The sequence below is a fragment of the Oxyura jamaicensis genome, chromosome 19, assembly GCF_011077185.1.
Source record: "Oxyura jamaicensis isolate SHBP4307 breed ruddy duck chromosome 19, BPBGC_Ojam_1.0, whole genome shotgun sequence".
Taxonomy (NCBI): domain Eukaryota; kingdom Metazoa; phylum Chordata; class Aves; order Anseriformes; family Anatidae; genus Oxyura; species Oxyura jamaicensis.
The window spans coordinates 6,284,019-6,299,437 of NC_048911.1; the positions used below are offsets into that span (position 1 = coordinate 6,284,019).

The following is a 15,419-nucleotide window of genomic DNA, read 5'->3' on the forward strand; positions in this document are numbered from 1 at the left end:
CAAACCGGAGCAAAAGGCTGGCGATCCGGCACGGGCTAACCCCAAGCTTCCCTCGGACGGCAGCAGGGCTCTGCGGCTCTGCTCCGGCGCCGCCCGAAAAGGCCGGCGGGCGGCAGGACCCTCAGCGTCCCAACCTCCGCGTGAACCATCCACGGCCGTGACCTTCCCAGCTCGCCTGCCCCCGGGGCCGGGGGGACGGGGGGGGGGCCCCTTCGCAGCACGGCCGTTCCGGGGTGGGTTGAAGACGTGGCGTTTTATTGTTCGTTGTGGGCTGGAAGGCGGCGGTGGCGCGTGGTGAGGGCTGCCTGCGGAGCCGGGCTCCCAGCGCAGCACGCTGCGTTACTCACTCAGGGGGCTCTGGATCCCCCCTCCTTCGGCCCCCAACTCAGCCCTCCTGGGCCCACTTGAGGAAGGTGGGGATGTCCCGCACCGGCACGTTGCGGGTCAGCGCTTTGACTCGCAGGTTCCGATCGTCCGTCAGCAGAACCACTTCGCGGAGCAGACGGATGGGATCGTCTGGGGGGGGGTAAAAAAAAAAAACAACAGAGCAGGGTGAAGCCCGGACCCCCATCTGCCCCAGCCCACGCTGACCCCACACCGTGCCAAAATGGGGCCTGAGCTCCCCAAAAAGCGCAGCCGCCCGGCACCCCGGCGGTGCTCCCAGCTCCCTGCCGCCTGCCAAGGCTTCCTGGCATGGCTGGGAGACGGCCCTGCATCTCCAAGGCCTTCTTCTTCCCCCTCCCTGCTCCGGCTCGGGGCTGGTTTGTGAGCTCGGCCCCCAGCCCGCACCGTGCGGCTGCCCGCGGCGGGGAACGGGAGGTGCCTCGGCCTGACCCAGGCCAGGAAGGCGGGCTGCGACCCCGGCTCCAGCAGGAAGCTGGTGCTGTTCTCCTGGCGATCTCATTACGAGATCTTAAACCGAACCCTGATTTTCGAGGCGCTTTTCCTGAGCAGCCACCGAAGCACCGAGGCGTTTCTGGCGGAGGCGCGGACAGGCAGAAAAGAGCTGAAGCCTGAGAAATAACTGGAAGGATCTTGCCCCCAGATGGATGAGCTGCCCCGCACGCAACGCGCCGGGCTGGGGATGTGGGAGCTCCGCTTACGTGTGTGCGAAGCAGGGGAAGCATATGGGGTATGTGTAAGCAGCTGGGTCCTGTGACCAGAGGACTGTTCCTATGAGCACAGGAAACACAGTGCCTCCGAGCCAGGACTGGAATGGAAAAAACAGAGTTTATGGGAGCCCAACATGGGCCCAGATTGGCTGTGCCGGGAGCGGCAGGCCGAGGGGAAGGGAAGGTTCGGGCTGCGATCACGGTGTCGGGGCTGAGGTGGTGGGAGGAAGGGGCGCGCGGGCTGCTTGTGGGGAGCCGGGGGCTCGGGCGGCCGTGCGGGAGGGCAGGGCTGGGGCCGAGGGCTGCTGAAAGCAGGATCGGGGAGGTTTTGTGCGGACACTTTAAGAAATGTGTAACAATAAACATCCTCTGCTCCGAGCTGGTGACGCGCCTCCTTGTTACAAACCAGAGGCTGTCAGCTTGTCAGGCCCCATTCGCCATAATCCACATGATTTCAAAATTCAGCATCATTTGCACATAAACATTTGGTGACGGTTTCTCTGTGAATCTGACAAGTTAAGCTGCTAAGAATTCGCACTGACAAATGCGGGTTGATTTCTTGGGCAGCTGCTGATCTAATTCCCATCCCCACCGCCCTGGCAGCGGCCCTGGGGCCATCTGGTCCCAGCACACGCCGCCGCTGCCGATGCCAAGTGGGCGCCAGGAGGAAAACGGCTCGGGCCGGGAGGCACCGGGGCTGGCAGGGAGGAGCCCTCGCCTGCCTCCTGCAGCAGCCCTGCCTCGTGTCCCCCTCGCAGCCTCGTGGCCCCGGGGCTCGTGCCCAGGTGGCGGGAGGTGGCCCTGCACTGGAGCTGCGGCTGCTCTTCTCGCTCGGGGAGGACCAGGAGAAAGGAAAAGGCACCTGACAAGTGGTTTAACGGGCTCGGTGCACGCTCTGGGGGACGATTCCTGCAAATGGTTGTGCTGGCCCACCCTAAGTGCTGCTGGCACCGTGAAATGGGCTCTGGGGGTGTTTGGAGGGGGCCTCCCAGGGGCTGGGGAGTCCCAGAAGGTGCACCTGGAGGTGAGCATTTGGAAATGCAGCGGGGGGGGGGCGCAGCCTGGGGCTGAGCGGAGGCAGGAGGCGACACCTTGGTGCTGAAAGAGGCAAAAGGCGGGAGGGATCGGCTCCAGGGGCCACCAAAGAGAAAGAAGCGAAGTCTGTGGGCTGCAGCAGAGAGGGACAAAGGGGGTGTGAGGGTGTTCTACCTTTGTTAGAGGGCATGAAGTCCTTGGCCTTGTCGTTGCAATAGTGGAGGCAGCAGGACAGGATCAGGTCATCGTTGTTTCCCTGGAAGAAAAGGGCAACGTCACCCCTGGCAGGAAAAAAAAACCCCCGCAGCCCCACCACCCTCATTTCCACGCTGCCCTGGAGATGGTGTCGCAGGGCTGCTCCGAGCCCTAACACAGCCTGCAAAGGGACAGGGCTGCCCTCTGGCTGCTCAGAGCACGCTAACCCCAGGGACAGGGTCCCTGGTTCCCCCCCGAGGAGGATATCAACCCTCCAGAGCCCTGCAGCGTGCGCTGGCAGCCCTGCTTTGGTGTCCCCATCCCCCTGGGGCCGCGGCGCCCCTCACCTGCTGCCCGGTGGTGTCCTCGCTGCGGAAGGAGATGGACTCGAGCTCGTTGCCCCGGCTGGTCAGAGCCCTCAGGCAGTTGTCCCGGCTCTCAAACCTCTCCTCCAGGAACTCGATGGACTTCCTGGCTCTCTCCTGCACTTGGCGGGCATAGCCTGCGGCCCGGTGCTCCATCTCCGGGCCCTTGGCCAGGCCATCCAGCTCGTTTATCACTTCAAACAGGAAGAGGAGGTACAGTCACTAAGGGACAAGGTGCTCTCGTGACCCGCTGCTGAAGCACGCCACTTGCCAAGGCCTCGGGGCCGGGGCACTGGGAGCTGGCTCAGGAAATCTGGGTTCAGCTGCCGCAGCGTCCCCATGCTCCTGGGCTTGGCCGCGGCTCTGGAAAAGCTTTGCTGCCTTCCACCTCCACACATCACCTGGCTCGGCCCCGAGAGCGCAGGGACCTCCGTGCCCCCCCCCACCCGACTGGCGGCACCTCCACGCCTGTCTGGGGGCGTCACAAAATTCCCTGTGCCCCCAGGGGGACCCCGAGCTTGGTGTCACTGTGCCTCCCGCCCCATGGCACGCCGCCTGGCTCCGTGCCTCCTCCTGGCTCCCCTCTCAGGCTCAGGAAGCTGCTGCCCCCCCCCCCCCTGCAGCACGTGGGAGCGGGGGCACACGTGGGAGCAGGCGGCTCCCACTCAGTCCCTGCTTCCCTGACGAGTCCTGGCCCTATTTTCACACCTGAAGCCGCCGTCCCGGGCCGCCCGCAGGGGAGCCGCTCCCTCCAACGCCTCCCCCATCTGGGTCTGATACAGGGCTCGCACATCTGTCCCGACACATGCTGCCGGAGACGAGCCTGGGATCAGGCAGCTTCCCAAGCCCGTTCGGCTCAACCGGAGCCTGCCGAGTCCTGGAGCCTCCTGTCCCGCTGCCAAGCAGCAGGAACACCAGCCCTCCCCCCGGCCCCCCGAACCCAGCAGAGCCCCCGAGGGACCCCGGCGGAGCTCCGGGAGGAAGGCACCCTCCAGCTCTGGGGCTGCTGGAAGGGCAGCCCCGCCGTTTGGCGGGCGCCCGTGTGCGAGCAGGATGCGGCCGGGCGCGAGGCCGTGCAGGCAGCGGCGTGTCCGGATGCGCGCACGAGCACCCTCGCACGCGTTCGTGCACGGGGCTGCGTGTGCGCGAGGCCGGGCGCGAGAGAGCTGGTGTGCACGTGTGCGCGAGGGAGCCTCCGTGCGCGCTGTGTGTGTGTGTGTGTTTTAGCCATGGCTTCATTTCTGAAGATTGTTTCCGAGCTTGGAGCCAAGTCCTGAGTTCAAGTGGGAACTATGCATTCCTTGGGGGTTCGGGGAGAGAGCTCGGGGTCTGAGGCCTCTCCCCAGTGCTGTGAATCACTGCCCGGGGAGCCTGCGTGATCGCTCTGTTCCATGGTGAGACTGGCACTCACTGTCTGGGTATTCAAATTAAAGCTGCATGGAGCTGCTCCGCGCCTCGCTCTCGGCCGACTCCTCTTGCTACTGCTCGCAGCGACCTGGTGCTGCCATTTGCACACAATGCACGGCTGGGTTAGGGGTGGGGGGAGCTGTGCAAGAACGGAACATCAAACAGGAAAAGCTGGTATTCCCTCCCGAAATCTGCCTTCCTGCTTCCAAGCTAAACAGGCTTCAAAGGGGAGGCTTGTTTGTGCTTCTGCACCAGGCCTGGCTTCTCCATGGCGGGGTCAGCCTCAAGGAGCACGGAGCAGGTTAAAGAGCAAGAGAAACAAACCGAACGCAAAGCTGCACGCTTAACCCCTTGTCTGCATCCCCAGGAAGAGTCGGTGCCGAGGGCAAGGGCACGGCTCGGCTCTGGAGGCCAGCGATGGGACGTGGCACCACGGCCTCTGCCCCCAGTGGCCGCGGCTCCCCGGCTAACCTAAGCCAGGTCGGGCCGGCCCAGTCCTCACTTTGCAGGTCCGGGGCGGCAGCACCTCGGGCAGGGAGGGCAACGGGGGGGGCTTTCAGCCCTCCCGCAGCCCCCTTCTCGCCGCCCGGGGTTCGGCTGCACAAGCCTCACGTGAAGCACGCGGGAGCATCGGGGAGGCAGGGCCAGGGCTCCGGGGAAGGTGCCAGCATTCCCAGGTGTTAGCACGCTCCGCAGCCCCGGGGGCTGCACGGGCTCCACCAGGGTGGCTGCCTTCCTTCCCTTTGCTTCCCCCAAAAAACGCCCTGGCGCTGCCGTGCCGAGCCACACAGCCCCTTGACAGCCCCGTGCCCCCCACCCAGTGGTCCTGTCCCCAGCCCCAGGAGTCCTTCCCGAGCCAGACCCCGCGGGAAGGGCGGCCCTGCGGTGCTGGCTGTAGGGCCGGCAGGGCTAGGAGGCGAGGAGGAAGCCCCATAAAGGCTCGGAGGGCAGGGGATCAGCAGGGCTGCCTGCCTGCTGGAGGTGCCCACGGCGCAGTGCTGGCACCCGGCCCCCTGGGGCTGGGGCTGGGCTGGGGGCTGCGTGTGGGCTGCGTGAGGCTCAGCCCCGCTCCTGCCCCAACCTTTCCTTCTGTCCCCAGCCTCTCCTTCTGTCCCCAACCCCTCCTTCTGTCCCCGGTGTCCCCTCAAGGCCAGGTTGGCACCGGGGCGCAGCCGGCCGTGGCACGGCACTGGCTGGAGGAACGCTACCTCGAGCCCAGAGAGCGATCAAACAATCAGAGCAAAGGCATCTCACCAAATCCTCCCGCCACCCTGGGAGACCACCCAGCAGCACAGCCGTTATCTGCCAGGGTGAGTGTTTACCAATAACGGGAACCAGCTTGCTGTTTTACTGCGAGCTTTATAAGGATAAAAAGAAGGGCTGGGCTTGAGCAGCTCTGAGACGCTGGGACACAGGCCGGCCATTTGCTCGGGCTGCCTAAGCCCCAGCTCAGCTGGGATAAGCTATCTGCTTTGATTGTTTAACAATTCCTCCTCCTCGCTCCTTCCAAAACTCCTTCCAAATCCCGTTTAACACCCACACGCCTCTCCCGGCCCCTGGCACCCCTCAACGCACCACGGGGAGCCCGGGGAGGGCCGTGGGCAGCAAGCTGGCGGGCAGGGAGCAGCGTGGCACGGGGCGGAGGAGCGCCGGCTGCTGCTGGGACGAGACAAGGCTCCAGCAAGCAAATCTGAGAGCGGGCAAAAGCAAAGGGCTCATGCCCAGGCCCTGTACCGACGGCGAGCGCTCGGCTGAGCGCGGCACGAGCCGGCCGGCCGCGGACCACACAGGCTCTGTGGGCACGTGGGGCAGCACAGAGGGAGCTGGCACGGGGGGAGAGCCCGTCCCGGGGGAGAGGGAAGCCCACCCGCCTCGCGCTGGCCGTGCTCACCGATCAGGGGCACCACCAGGATGAATTTCCTGCAGTCCAGCAGCGTCATCAAGCTGCCGAGGTGGTCGATGAAGCCGTTGGTGTCCGGCACCAGGAAGACGGGTCTGATCTCCAGCTCCATCTGCCTCATTTGACTCTGGTCTTTCAGCACAGCCTGGAGGAGAGGGACAGATGATGAGTAAGAGGGACGTCAGCCCCGTGAGCCACGGGCACCGAGACCAGAAGACACGCCTGGCCGGCGCGCGCGCCTCCCGCAGCACGGGTGTTGTGTGCAGGGGGCTGTGTCCGTGCCACCCGCACACCTCAAGCACTCCTGCACACGAGGGGGATGGTGAAAGCCACCCCCAGAGCACCCTCGTAGGAAAACAGCCCTGTCCAGGCATCGGGGCAGGCCGGCTGGCCCAGAAATTGTGCCATCTGTAGGACTGGCAGCGGCCAGGATTATCTGCTACGGTGCCAGGAGCCCTGCCCCGACAGAAAAGGAGGCGGGAGGAAGGGGGTGTTTGTACTCCAGATGGAAACAGCTCAAGGTGACACGATCGCCAGCGACAACAAACTAATTTGGGACGTGCAAGTCGTGCCAGCAGCATCCTAACACAAGGACCCCGAGCAGGAAAGGTCTGCGGGGAGCATCTCGCCGTGTCCCACCAGGTCCCGCACGTGCTGTGCCTTTTCTGGCAACAGCCAGCTGGGAAACCAGGTGGGGTCCAGCCCTGAAAAGCTGCGGAGCTGTCCTTGACGGAGCCCCACGCGCCCTGCAGAGACCAGAGGTGCTCAGAGACGTGGGGAGGGTCTGCTGGGTCTTACCAGCAACCCTCCGGGGCTGGACCCGAACCTTTGGACGAGGCCATTTGCCAGGACGGGACCGAAAAGCTCACGTATTCCTCTTGACGCTATCGAAGCACTCGGGCTCTTTAGTAAGTCGTGGGCTTAAAAAACTCAGGATGCTATTCTAGTGCTTCCTCCGCTTAAAAATAGCTTCCCTGGACTCGCTGATGTTTGTTGCCTCTAATAGGAACCGCTCACCCGAGGAGCACAGCAGCGCTGCCGGGGAACAGAACCACCAGGAGAGCCCTTGCGAGACGGGGCTTGCACCCACACGGAGCGCCCCGGGGCAGGAGGGGAAGCCCAGCCTTACCCAGCCCCCTGTGCCGACCCCACGCTGTGCCCAGCGTGACGGGGTTTGGGGTCCGAACCCTCCCGCGGCCATGCCGAAGCCCCAGAGGCAGGCTGGAACGAGGAGCTGCAGGGGCCAGCAGCGGCCGTGGAAATAAGTGGGTTTTAATCCAAGCGCTGTCATCCGGCTTTAAATCACGATGTCTTGATGCTGCCACCTCCCCCACGTGCCTCACACCCTCCTGAACGCCGCTCCCATCGGCCACAAAGGCCAAAAGCGAGCAGGGGGCACCGGGGGGGCAGCTGGGTCCTGGCTGGGTGCTGGCCCTGCGTGTGCTCTGCCTTCACCATGGCAGCACCGAGGCAGGGAGGTGTTTGCGCTCCTGGGTGCCACGGGAGGACGGGTGGAGAGGGGACAATGTGACAGCAGCCACGGCCCGGAGCTGCCCCCGCATCCTTGCAGCAAGGAGGGTGTCAAGGCGGGTTTCTGCCCAAGGTTTGGGAGCGCAGGGATGAGAAGTTTGGTCCTGGGCAGCACCGAGCCCTACTCCATGGGGACGGGGAAGGGCCCTGCTGGCCGAGCCGCAGCGGCACGTCCCTCGTCAACCAGTGAGCTCAACCAGGAAGGCTCAGCAAAGCCACGTGTCCCAGCAGCCGGCCTGAGAAGGGCAACGACGATCCAAAAAAGCAACGTGGGGACCCTGCCTGCGCCCCGACGCAGACCCCAGCCCCACACGGGCGGCCGGGGGAGCGCGGCCCCGCACGCACGGAGCGGGAAGCTCACCTACCCGGCCGGCCGGGGCCGCGCAGGTGACAGCGGCGCCGGGTCCCTCGTGGGTGGCATCTGCCCCGGCGGCTCTCGCAGGCCGTACCCGGCCGATTCCTGGCAGCTGCGAGCGATGCCTGTGCCGGCCGTCACGTCCCATTCCGCTCCCCGGGCCGCCCGGTGAGAGAAGGACACAGGATGCGCCGGGAGTGAAAGAGCGAGGTCGGCGGGGAGCGTGCCAAGTCCCCTCGCACAGCTCCGGGCCGCTCGGGGAGCCAGAGGGAAACTCGCCTTTGCAGGGTTCAGAGGCCGGCAGCGAGATTTATTTTTGTTTGTGTGAGTAAAAGGCTGCAGAAGCCTCTGGCCAAGGGGCTGGGGGGGGGGGGGGGGGGTGGGAGAGGGGGGCCGGTGATTAAAACAGGCTCTGGCGGGCCTCGAGCCAGAGATGAAAGGGAGCCCATGTGCGGGACGGGGAGCGAGCGCCGCGTTAACCCTTCCGCTGGCCCGCGGGCACGGCCGCTGCCCCACGGCGAGGCTGAGGGGGCGCGGGGATGGGGTCGGGATGCCAGCATCCAGGCCGGGCTCTGCCGACGGTGCCGATCGACGACACCGGTCCCGTCGTGCCTCGTCGTCCCCTGTGCTAGAAGGGGAGGGCGGCCCGTGTGGCTCGGTGGGTGGCGGGGCCTGGGAGACCCTCGGGGGTTGAGCTGGTGCAGCCCCACCCCAGTGCAAGCACTTCAGGACAGGCAGATTTTAGCTTTCTCGGGGCTAAATGCACTCCCTGGCTCCGTGGCAGAGGGACCCTGCGGGGCTGGCACCCGGCAGGGGACCCCTGGGGGCAGCAGCTCGCTGCTCTTCTCGGGGCTAGCCAGTTTTCCTTCTCCTGGCCACTCCAGCCCCCCAAATCCGCACCCACCCGCAGCCCCGATCCTGGCCACGGCTCCTTGGTCAGGGGCTTCTCCCAGGAGCTCGGCGGGAGCCGGAGGCAGCTCCCCCAGCTGCCCCAGCTGGTGGCAGCACTGAGATCAGACACTCCTGCGCGCACAGTCCCAAATTCCCAGCTCATCCATCAGCTGGGATCACCTGGGGGATTCCCCGGAAGCCGGCTGCCTGCCCGGAGGGATCCCACTTTGGGAAGGGGACAGGTCTTTGCGAGGGTCAAAGCCACCAGGCTGCATTTTCTGCCGACGGCACAGCGGAGAGAGGTCCGCCAGGAGCGCAGCGCTGGGTTCCTGCAGCCCGGCGGAGAAAAGCCAGGAGCCGGAGCTGCCCGGCAGAGCTGCGTGCCCTGCCACCTCCGGGATGGGTCACTGGGGGTGCCACCGCCCTGCCAGGACGGATGGGCCGTCACCATCCTGCTGCCACCCCTTCTGCCCTGACCCCATGAGAGCCACCCTCCATCCGCGGGGCACCCCGGTGCCACCGCTGCCCGCTCCGTCCCCGCGCGTGCTCGGGGGGCGCGCGGGGCTTGGGAGGCGCGTTTTCCAGGGCTGAGAACAATGCCTCCCTCGCCTCTGCTCGAGGGTTTCCTCCTCCCAAGGTTCGTCCGCAGCGTCTTCCTCAGGAGTAAACGTGCCCCGTGCCTGGTAGCAAGCCGGGGCCGCCGCCGTGGCGGAGCCGCCGTGGGTGGGTGTGCGTCTTCCGCAGCCGGCAGGCACCCGCTCCCAGGCAGGTGCGTGTCAGCGCGTGTGCACCCGCGGCATTGTTCCTGCGCCCAGACGAGAGCGTGAATGGGATGCGGCTAAATTTAGCCCGTTACTCACACCACCGCCACAAAGGAGCGGCTGCATCTTAAGGGGGCGGCCGTTCCGTGGGCTCAGAAGGGACAGGAGCGCGGCTATTTTGGGAAGACATGTCATAATTGGCCGCCCGGTCGAGCCGCTTCTGTAATGCTGAGCGAAACAATAGCAGCATCCAGAGGAAGAGCCTGTTATGTTTCAGGTGGGATGTTTTCAACCGCTCAGGAAACTCGGCCGCTCCCAGCGCGCGGCGGCGGCACAAAGGACAGGGGGCTCCGAACAGCGCGCGCCGAGGGCCGGGCCGAGCACCGGGGGTGGGTGGGGGCACGGCCCCGCCACCTCCCCCGCTCCACCTGCCTGCCCCGAAAATATTCGGGGAGCGCCCAGGGAGGCGGCTGGCCCTTCAGCTCGCTGCTGTCACCTGCCCGTGGCACGGGGCTCCGTGCCAGCATGGGTGAGGGTGAGGGCAGGATGGAGGTGGTGGAGCCAGGGAGCAGCAGCCACCCCGCCAAGGGCTGCCCCTCGGCGCCAGGATGCAGCAGGCTGTGACCTAAACCCGCTCTGCCCTACCTGACCCCGCTCAGCGTGATGGTTTTGGGGTCCTGGCTTGTGCAGAGGAGCCGAGCTCTCCTGCTCTCCCTGCAGCTGGCACCAGCAGGGCACCCCCATCTATTATTTCCTCTGCCTGGACCTGTGCTTCCCCCCCCCACCCTGAGCCTGAGCAATGGTCCTGGGCACACCCAAGCCAGAGAAGCACAACGAAGCCCAAATCCCCCTCGAGGCTGGTGTAAACGTGATGGTTGTGGCTGGGAGCTGCAGCAGGGAGGAGCGGGGCTGTCCTGCCAGGCGGCGCAGCGCAGGGATCCCGGGACAGGCGTGGAGAGGGTGAGCTCCACCAGAGTCACAGCTGGGCACCGAGAGGTGGGGAGCAGGGCAGAGGAAGGAAGGCAGAGCACGAAAACGGCCGGGAGAAGGCAGGGATTTAGCTGAGAGCAGCACAGCTCTGCGGGGCTCGGGCGAGGCCACGACACCACGCTCCCCTTGGGCACCTGCCACGGGACGGGAGCAAGGGAAGCTCACGGATGGGAACGTGGGAACAGAGAAAGGAAACGGTGGCCAAGGGATGAAGGCTTTACCCTGAAGCCTGGGTCACTGCCTGTGCCATCAGCCTGCAGGAGGCAGCCGAGGTGCCCGGGCTTTCTATACCCACGTGCCCATCAGGGCGCAGGCACAGCCACGGGGACGTGCAGGGAGAGCTGAGGCTCTCGGCCCTGCTAGGACAGGAGCTGCAGCTGCTCAACTCCAGCACGTACGTGGGGCTGCGCTCGTCCCCGGGGTCACGGGCAGGGGGGCTTGGAGAGCAGCCGACGTGTGAACTCGGGAGAGAAGTGGTGAGCTGGAGACACGGGATGAAACCGAGAGGGCAGGAGGTCCCAGGACGCACAAAATCCCTCGGGAAGATCGGGGACCCGCAGGTCGAGGCAGGGAAATGGGGAGGGGGTGCGGTGCTGAGCTGGCTGCGGGGTCGGTACCGGGGCCGGCACACACGTGTTGTGCTCCGGGCTGTTCCCAGCCAGCCGGGCTGACTCGAGCGAAGCCCCGAGGACTTCTCCTCCGCCCCGCGCGCTCCGAGTGCACCTCAGCTCTCAGCTGTGCAGCCCCCGAAGCTGCCCACACCCTCATCCTGACCTCTCTCCGCCCGGCTCGGGAGGAAGGGAGGAGCAGGCCAGGCAGAAAGCCCCCGGCACGCCAGGCAGCCCCCACGCTCCCCGCAGAAGGGGCAGCGGCCATCCCGGGGGGCCCGGCCGCAGCTGGGCCGGTGGCCGGGGCTGGGACGTGCGCGGCGCTGCCCTCCCCGAACACCCCGACCACGTGCGGTTCCTCTTGGCCGTGCCTGCACGCGGCGGTGGGAAGCGGGGAATTGACTTACACCTCCCGCTTACCAAGCCTGGGGGTGGGGGGAGAGAGGCCGGGGAGGCTTCGGGCAGCTTTGAATTTACAGCCCGTTCCTCTCCCATCTCGCACTCGGCTTTCTTCCTCGTGGCATCAAAAGGGAGCCGGGTACCTGCCGGGGACCGCCTCGCGGCCCCTCCTCCCTCCCGGTGCGTTTCAGACCCTTCGCCTCGACGCGAATTTCTCGAAATTCGAACGAAAAGACAAAAAAAAAAAAAAAAAAGAAAAAGAAAAAGAAAAAGGTTGGGGTGGGTTTGGAAAAGTGAAGCGCAGTGGTTCTGGGCCCGGCGCCAGCAGCCGGAGGGTACACATGTGCGCGCTCTCCCAGTAGGGCCTTCAGCAGCCCTGTTTTACAACCACCTCGGCACACACTGCAGAGTTCACGCATATGGCCAGACAGATGTGTCTGGCTTACGTTCAAGGCTGGAAAATGAAGAATTATGGAAGTGAAGGGCCCTGGGCATTAGAGAGGGCGGAGGTGAGGGGGAGGGGAGCCAGGGAGAATTTTTTCCTCTGCTGAGAAATCCTCATCTGGGCGGCGAGGCTGGAGGAAGAGGGGCTGCGAGCGAGCGAGGAGCCAAGAGCCATGCATGTGAGCTCGCTCTTAAAGCTACAGCAAGCACCGCCGGGCAGCTGCGACCAGTGCGACCAGTTTAAATCACCGCTCCCCACTGGGAAACGCGCTCGGGTTAGGTCAGGGCCGGGACAGGATCACCTGCGTCCCGTCTGTTTGTCCCCATAACGATGGCAACGCTTCGCTCTGGCCCGGCAGCCGTCCGCGGGCCGTTTTGTCCCTGCTGCTGGCTCCCACGTGGGCTTGGCCGTCCACGTCCCACCCTCTCCCTGTGCCCCGTTGCATGAGGCAGCCGCCTTCCAGCACTGCCCCGCTGCCACCGAAGCTCTGTCCCAGCCCGGGGACAGCTCGCTGCCTGGCACGTGCTGTGTGGAGGAGCGGTGTCCAGCTCCTCGAGGGCTCCTGGAGGCCCCAGCGCGCTCAGCCCGGGCTGTGGAAGGGCAGATCTCCCCCTGCGTGGCTCAGCAACGCCGGTTCAGCCCTGCCCTCCGAAGGCAGAGCTGCCTGCTGCTGGGTTTCACCCACGGGGCACCTACAGAAAGCTCGCGGCGCCGGGAGACATCCCGGGAAGGCGTTCTTCCCCGAGCACGGCGGGGAAACGGCACAGCGAGTCAGGATCGGGCCCCGTGCGGCAGCCAAGCAGCTCCTCAGCCAGCCCGGCGGATCCGGGGCTGCAGCCGCACGTCCCAGCCTACCTGAATCTTGTCCTGCCGCCGCTGCTGCTCCGCTACTTTCCTGGCCAGCGCCTGCTTCTTGGCTCTGAGCTCCTTGATGTCCAGCTCCCCTCCGCTGCCTTCAGCCTCTGAGTCATCTTCAAATGCTTCGATCCTCACATCATCTTCCTTCTTCCAGGAAACGCAGAAAGACAAAAACAGGCGAGGTGTCATTGTCAGGGACGCTGGTGGCAGGGGCTGCTGCTTCCCCCCCCCCCCTCCCAGGAGACAGATCCCTGCCCAGCGAGGCTCATCCCCACTTGCTGGTGGGAGACTGCCCCTAATGCTTAGAAGAAACAACCCGAAGAAATAAACTGTGGATGTGCAGGGGGCGACAAGGTGAGACACAGCGGAGTGGGGCAGGGATGCCAGCCGCGGGGCGGGGGCAGCCCCGGGTAAAGCTCTGGGCTGAAAAACTCTTGGAAAACTCTTCCCACGGCCCCGGGTGAGTCACTGGTGCTTTACAGGCTTCGGTTCTGCAAGGTGGGGGGAGCGGGGCATTCCCCTGCCTGTCTGCTCCGCGGGGCTGGGGGGGCTGCACGTCCCCCCCCCCCCCGGGCAGGCTCTCTGTGCCCACCTGCACCGCGGGCTGCCTCATCACAGGCTCCGCACACACGGCGATCATCTGGGCAGGAAACCCAGAGCACGGGAGACCAAAGAGCCCCTGCCCATCCTCTGCTGGGATCTCAGGACAGGCCAGAGAAGTTCCTGCACCTGCCCCAGAACTCCCTTGGAGCCGGAGCAGATGTTTGTCCTGGTTTTAAAGCCCCGCGTGACGGAGAACCCACTGCGTCTCGGGGTCAGTCGTCACCACGGTTAATTGCTGCCTCCGTTAACGTTTGCGTCCGACCCCTGAGCCCGCCTTCGTCGGGCTGCCCCTGGCCAGGAGCCTCGGCTGTGCCGACCTGAGGGGTCGCAGGGTCTGCAGCCTCCTGCCTGCGCGGGCACTTGGAGACCTCGGTACGCCTTCGCCCTGCCCTGGGCACGCTGCTGTCCCCGCCAGGAGGTCTCCGGAGCTTCCCAGTTTGCCTGTGCTACTCAAACTGGAGACCCCAGGATGGGCCGTGCTGGGGATCAGCCATGACCCAGGTCCCTCCCAGCCTCGCTGCTCCCCCAGAAAGGTCCCTGCCTGCCCCTCCCGGCCTGTTCCCCAACGCAGGGCCCTCCAGCACGCACGTGCTGCCCACGAGCCCAGCTCTGCCGCTCACCCACGCAGCCCCCTCGGCCCCCGAGCTCCCCTTTTTCCCCCTGCACATCCACCGTGAGCCTTCCCAAACCCCGCAGCACCGATTTTCCCTGCCCTGCACAAAAACAACGGGGCTGGGAGGAGCTCCCCAGGGCAGCTCTGAGCCCCGAGGGTCTGCAGGGGAAGGCTCCTGCCCCAAATGATCCCTCGAAATGCCGAGAGCACTGCTGCCACGACACGGGGCAGGACCTGCAGTGCCCCAGGGATGGGGCAGGAGCGCACGGCCTTCATTTCAACAGTCCCAGCGCTGCCCGGTTGCGTTCTCAATCATTTCAGCCGGAGCCACGCAGCCACCTGGCCGCAGAACCAAGCGCTCTCCTCTGCTTGTGACTTGTGAGCCATGGGAAGGAGGAAGGCAGAGCCCCCGGGCTCACTTCCCTCTCCGGGACAGCCTGGACCACGGAGGATGGGGGATGCTGCGAGAGGGACGGAGCCGCGCCGGGGCCTCGGGAACGGATCCGCTGCGGTGTTTGGGGTCAGGCTCTGCTTGCCCAGGCTCAGGGCTGGCCGAGCTGGCAAGCTGGGAGCTGCCTTGTACCGCGGCCCCGAGGAGGAAGCTCCGGGGTTACGCAAGGAGCACGCACCGAGCTTCCCACAGCAGGGCGAGAGGCAGTCCCCCCTCCTCCCCGCGGTTACACGGCAGGAATCGGGGGGCCCGAGCCTAAAATGAGAGCGTTCCAGAGAGCAGCACCGTCCTGTCGTGGCATGGGGTGGGACCCCAAGATCCCAACAGATCTCACGGTCAGCGGTGTCAGCCTGAAACGCTCCCCACAGCCTCCAGGAGAGGACGGGGGGCTGGGTCTCCCACCTTGCAGTCTCTTGCCACCCAGGGTGCTGCTTTGAGCCCTAGGCAAAAAAAAACAACACCTAAAATCCATCCTGTGCTCAGCTAAAATCCATCCTGTGCTCAGCTGGAGCCATCTGTAGGGACGTGGGGAGGTGAGGAGGGTGCTGAGCACACGGCTGCTGGGGGCCCCCCCGGCTGCCCGTCCGGGGGGGGGGGGGACGCACGGCACAGACCGTGGGGGTTGAGGGTTGGACCCGATGATCTGGGGGATGCACCCGATGATCTCTCGAGGTCCCTTCCAACCCCTACAAACTGATTTTGTGACCACCCAGCGCCTGCAGGGGCGGTTTCCCCCCCCCGCCCTGGCCCCGTGCGGAGGAGCGGGGGCGCGGGGAGCCGGGTGGCTCTGCCCCCTCTCCGCCGTTTCCCCGGCTTCATCCAAGTGCGAGATGAAACAGCAAAGCAAAGAGTCGACCTGCAGAGCGGCTGGCAGAGCCCTTAAAACACACACACAACGGAG

At 65.7% G+C, this 15,419-nt stretch overlaps 1 protein-coding gene across 1 annotated transcript in view; it reads right to left on the reverse strand.

The window, feature by feature from the left end:
- Positions 1-385: 385 nt before the first annotated feature.
- Positions 386-15,419, reverse strand: part of SMG6 (SMG6 nonsense mediated mRNA decay factor) — a 104,912-nt gene continuing 89,878 nt past the window's right edge. Inside the window, 5 exon segments of the mRNA XM_035342863.1 lie at positions 386-516; positions 2,322-2,403; positions 2,690-2,901; positions 6,006-6,159; positions 12,849-12,995. Of these exon segments, the coding sequence (XP_035198754.1) occupies positions 386-516; positions 2,322-2,403; positions 2,690-2,901; positions 6,006-6,159; positions 12,849-12,995 (726 nt within the window).